At 31.0% G+C, this 5,673-nt stretch overlaps 1 protein-coding gene across 1 annotated transcript; it reads right to left on the bottom strand.

The window, feature by feature from the left end:
• Positions 1-428: 428 nt before the first annotated feature.
• On the bottom strand, positions 429-2,299 carry LOC113868021 (ethylene-responsive transcription factor ABR1-like). The gene is made up of 2 exons (XM_027503572.1): positions 1,795-2,299; positions 429-1,225 (listed from the first exon to the last, which is right to left on the bottom strand). The coding sequence occupies exons 1-2, from the start codon at positions 2,297-2,299 to the stop codon at positions 429-431; spliced, it is 1,302 nt and encodes a 433-aa protein (XP_027359373.1).
• Positions 2,300-5,673: the final 3,374 nt, after the last annotated feature.

Genomic DNA, 5,673 nt, shown 5'->3' with positions numbered 1-5,673 from the left:
AAACATTTAGATAAAATCTGTAGTTGTAAAGCAGATAGCAGACACGTTATGTAAAAGCTATGGGTTTATACGTCTTTCCATGGATAATTGAGAGAATGTTAACATAAAACCCTTTGAGAAATGGAAATAAACTAACCCTAAAACCTAAATTGCTTCTTTGTCTTCACCTGCTACCCTTCATCAGTCATCCTTTAATCACTCCACCTTTTCTGTTTCCAAATAATCTTCTTTACATGAATAAGAACAAAACAACAGTTAAATCCAAACTAGGGAATTTACCATCGTTTTGAAAAAAAAAAAAAAAAAAAAAAAAAAAAAAAAAAAACAATAACAAGTCGTTTTTCTTTTTCCTAAGTATGAATCAAAGGAAAAAAAAAAGTAAAAATTAATTAAAAAAAGGAAAATGTGAAGTAAACTGAACTTCTGTTTCAACCAGAAGGTGGTGGATGGCCACTAGTATCTGACCATGTGGACGGCGGAAACCCCGAACCGCCGCCTCCGCTGCCGCCTTCCGGTGGCCGGTAAAGGTTCATTTGTTGAGATGAAAACAGGGGAAGTGATGAAGCAGAGGAAAATTGAGTAGATGTTGAAAATGAATGGAATGGTGTAGGTGAGATAGAAGAAGACAATGAAGGTGATTGAAGTGAAGCCAATTGTGCATTATAGTACCACTGTTGAAGCAAACTAGAAGGGTGTTGCTGTTGTTGTTGATGATGTTGAGGTTGTTGAAAGTCACCAGAACTCTGTAGAAGCTGAGAATATTGCCAGTAGTCTCTGATCAAGTCAGAGGACGCCTGAATTTGTTGTGGCTGCTGCTGAATGAATGGTGGCGGCGCGGCGGCTGAGGCCGCAGTGAGAGGCCGGAATTGGGTGTTAGAGGGATCAGAAATGGTTAACCTAGTGGCTGGAAAAGGTTGAACTGGTGGAACTGCTCTAACATTTTCAGGGAAGTTTAGTTTTGCTCTGTTACCTCTGAACCTTAATGCAGCTTCATCATAGGCTCTTGCTGCTGCTTCTGCTGTATCAAACGTGCCAAGCCAAACTCTTGCTGCTTTGTGTGGATCACGGATTTCTGCAGCCCATTTTCCCCATGGCCTCTGCCTCACTCCCCTGTACCTTCTCCTCCTTTCACCTCCTTCTTCATATGAAGCCGTTTCGGCCGCTGCCACAGCGGTGGCGGTGGTAGTTACGGTTGTTGTTGCGGTGGTGGGGACTTCTTCTGCCACTGGTTAAAGTGAAAGGCAAATATAACTTACACCAAAAGGTTGCATAGTTGCACTAGTGTAGAAAAAAAAATGTCATTGTATGATGAGTAGCTTAACTTAATTTCGAACTAAGGTTTTTGTAACTTGTAGCACTGTTGTATAGGCAATTTTGGTATGTGAGTATGTTCGGTTTATTGAATTTTTCTTTGTGATAGTATGGTTTTGGAATATGAAAAGTGCTTGGATTAAGAAAAAAATGAAAAAAGAGTAGTATTTTATGCATGGAATTTAAGATAAAAGTTGTGTTCCTCTGCACTTGGAGGTAGGGAATGGGAATTCAATGAAAAGAAGGGTGAGTACTAAAGACAGATTATGGTGCATGGTTTATTCAACAAGTTGGTTAAGTTTAACAATGATAAATAAATTGGTTTAAAGTTGTTTAGAATAATGCAAATAATGATATTCCTTATACCCCATTTATTGTTTAAGATAAAAACGTATGATTGTTGTTGTGATGATTGTATGCAAAAGAATGTTTCATGGAATGATGAAATAGTATAGCGAAGTATAAAGTATCAAGTAATTGCACCTGATGATGAGTCGCCTTGAGAAGGTACCATGAAGTCACCAATGGATCTGAAGAGTCTATGAGCACCTTGATGTTGCATCAAGTGATGAGAAGAACCACTCTCTTCTTCTTCACGCCCTCTCTTGTGGCCAACCCATGAGGCAGAAGAAGAAGAAGAGGAAGGGAAAGAAGACAAACGTGAAAGAGAAGATGCATGTCCAAAACCTGACATCATAGGAAAACCACTTTCCTGGACCCATTCGGTGCTGTTCCTCTGGCCAGGCCCTGATGACACCACGTGTGTCAAAGCTGAAACCATTTCCTTCAACTCTGGATCCACATCGTACCCTGATACATTCACCCCTTGGTTGCTGAATCCTAGTGACTCAGACACCCCAGAACTTCCACCACCATCACCATCATGTCCATAACCATATTCCTCATCATCATCACCGCCGCCGCGCCGCCCCGTGAACCGGGTGTACTCGCCTGACCCACTTTGGTGCGCCACCGTTAGCAAGGACATGTAAACTATGTTCTTATTAAAATTTGGACCCAAGATTACCAAGATCTACTCAGATTTTTTCTTGTATGATTCCTTCTTTGGACACCCTTTGAGATAGTATTGAGAATGAAACGGTTATATAGTATAAGGTGTGCAAAATTAAGCATGTGGAATTAAGCTAGCCACCATTAAAATAGTGCAAAGTGCAAACTCTAAACTTTGCCCAGTGCCTTACTCTATAGCTTCCACCATGCACACACATAAACATCCCTTCACCACCTTTACAGTTTTTTTTAATTAATTTAATTTTCGTGGTACACAAATTGTCTTTGGTTTTCTAAAATATAAAAGGAAAATATTTTTGGTATTGTGGAAAATACGTAATAAAAAAATGAAGTGAATAGATATACGGTTTGCCGCCTCTGAGAATTTTGGTATTTATGTTCACACCAAACTGTCTTTGACTGAATAAAAAAACAATTAAATCGAAGGTGCAAAATGTAGCTATCAAGATAACACCTTGCAGCAGTCTTTTTGCAAATCCTTAGCCTTTGTCGGTGTAAATTTAGAGATAGAGAGAAACATAGATGATCATGTTTGAATTGAACTCTCTCACCATAAACAGTCAAAAATTATTTTGTTTATATATCAAACGTTTCTTTTACCGACATGGCGGGTTACTAATTTGGGCTAGAATTATTGTGATTAGCCCCTAATTAGCTTTAATGGGTCCAGCTTAAAAAAGTTCAGAATGAATTAACCTATTTAGAGTCTTTTTATACACTTTGATAACAATATTATATGGAATAATATACATAATGTATTCTATATCTTCAAAACATGAAAAAGAAAATATTTTTTTAATAGTTGAAAAGACATTCTTACGAGATAAAGGCAAAAGCTGTAAGGCACTAGTGGGAGGTGCAAATTGATACAAGATTTAAAGGCAATTTGCAAATTGGTCTTGGTCTTCAAACATTGATAAGTAAATTTAAGTGTTGATTCACAAGATAGATATATGACAACAATTTGAATTTTATTTCGAATATTAATGGGGTTATCAAAATATTTGGTTTTTTTCCAAAAAGGGTTAAAAAATTTAATGAATCCCATTGTATGGTCAAAACACGGCTCTCTGTTATGCAGAAGCCAATTCTACAAGAGTCTGGTGTTTGCTCGTCATCATGAACAAGAAGAATCAAACAGGACCATACTTGTAAATTGATTTTGAATTCTTCAAATCTGGTGTTGTGCACTTTTTTTTCTCGGTGTCTACTCTCATATTAATATTTTTTTAAAAATATTAAAAAAAAATTTAATGAATAATTAAAAAATATTAAAAAGTGTGATCTACATAGTTAATTAACACTTTTTTGGTGGAGACTTTAAAGGCGGTTAAGTAAGGTCAACTAGTTTACTGGGTCGCTATGATCGATCCATGACCGTAGAGATTCTTTTTATATTGGTCATTTGAACATAGAAGATACAACAATGTTGTTCGTAGTTCTATCTAAATAATTATAATTATTATTGACATATGTATCATACGTATGAACTATTGTTGATTAGAACTGCATTATCACTGTCCTTTATACGTGAAAATGGAAGCACCACATTTTAATATAAAATTATGAATCTTGTTAACTAGTGTTTTTCAGTCAAGAAATTAATAAATAATACTTTTTATTAAAATTATATTAAATTAATTACATTAATAATTAAAAGAGTGAGTTCTTTTTTCACGTTTTAATAAAAAAATATTTTTTATTTCTTAACTAGTATTCTAAAATACTAAGCATTATTGTTTAAAAATTAATATATAAGTAATTAAAACGAAAAAATTATTTACTAACCATACATAACTTTGAAAGAGTGATTTTATATATATATATATATATATATATATATATATATATTTTAGTTATTTATAGTCACATTTAATAATTATATTTACTCTTCTAATTTTTACATTTATATATATCGACAGAATCACATTAAGGCTTGGGATAATCATGGCTATTTCAAATATTTTATTTTATTTTACGCTACTTAAAAAATTTGAACACGTTAATTAGCATTTATACAAATATAGTGGGTTACTATCAAACAATTTATTATCCATTACAGAATTATTACTGGGCATAAATTTAATCATATTTTTTTATTCATATTATGGTTAATGAATAATTATTATTTTCATGAACTTTTGATCGAATCTAATTCTTTAATCGTCTTTGATTCTCACAATGAAGTCCCCGTATCATTTTTTTTATAAACCTATTTATATTTTATTCTTTCACTCAAAATATTTACAAGTTAAATTAATTAATTTAAGCAAAAAAATTAACAAAAGGACCAAATAATTTTAATTTCAAAATAGAAAACTTAATCTGGATAAAAAAATACTTAAAAAAAATCAAAATTACACAATTTAAATTAAAGGGATAAAAAATACGCTTGAAACTAATAAAAATAAATAAATTCTTGCACACAATCTCAATAATTATTTTAACTTTGTACATCTGTATGTATACAAGTGCGTGTAAGAATTGAAATTTATTATACAAGACTTAATAATAAAAAAGTTTAACAGAAAGTAATTGTTGCTCGCCGAAAAATTATTTAAAACAAATATTTTAGTCTGGGAATTTTTATGGTATTTTATATCCTTTCAACACGTAAAATAATAATAATTATTATTAATTTGATATTAATAAATAATAAAATTATTAATTTATTTTTAAAAAATATAAATAATTTTTAATTTTTAAGATATTAGATATGTATAATTTAATTCTTGTATGCTTTTGAGATGTGTTATGATTATAATTAAAATTTGAAAAAATATTAATCAGTTTTTAAATTTGAATTCAAGTATTTAAAAATAATAAATTTTTATTAAAAATATTAGCACACTTTTATGAATTTTTTATTTGTAATAAAAAATATTTTTAAATATTTAAACTTAATATTAAGGATTTAAGTTAATAAATTAATTGTAATGGAAAAAAAAATTGAAAGTGAAGGTATGACAGTGACAATGGCATGAGATATAATTTCATAGTGATAGAAAAGAAGGGTTACACGTGTGTTTTGTTCGGAAATCCGTGATAGGAAGATGAATACGAAGAGTACGGTCCACCTCTAAAGTAATCATCATGCCTTCACCTTTCCAGCCCCATCAAACATTAAATCACTATAGTATATTTTTAAAATCAGAATATAAAAACATAAAATAAAACAAATAAAAGGTTATTTTTACTATTTCAATAAAAAATTTACTTTCTTAAAAATTAAAATATATTTTTATTAATACTTTTATATTTTAAAATAATATAAAAAAATTAGTGAATAAAATATTTTTTGTTTAATAAATGTTTTCTAATTTTAATAAA

Source organism: Abrus precatorius, unplaced genomic scaffold (assembly GCF_003935025.1).
Source record: "Abrus precatorius isolate BTA unplaced genomic scaffold, Abrus_2018 Scaffold5, whole genome shotgun sequence".
NCBI classification, from domain to species: Eukaryota; Viridiplantae; Streptophyta; class Magnoliopsida; order Fabales; family Fabaceae; genus Abrus; species Abrus precatorius.
The sequence above is the reverse complement of the archived record's forward strand: the minus strand, read 5'-3'. Positions and strand labels throughout refer to the sequence as shown.

Excerpts from the sequence above, each read along its gene's own strand:
- LOC113868021 (XM_027503572.1), bottom strand. The coding sequence starts at position 2,299 with ATGTCCTTGCTAACGGTGGCGCACCAAAGTGGGTCAGGCGAGTACACC. Across the intron at positions 1,226-1,794 it reads TCAAGGCGACTCATCATCAG|TGGCAGAAGAAGTCCCCACC; the intron begins GTGCAATTACTT and ends CACTTTAACCAG.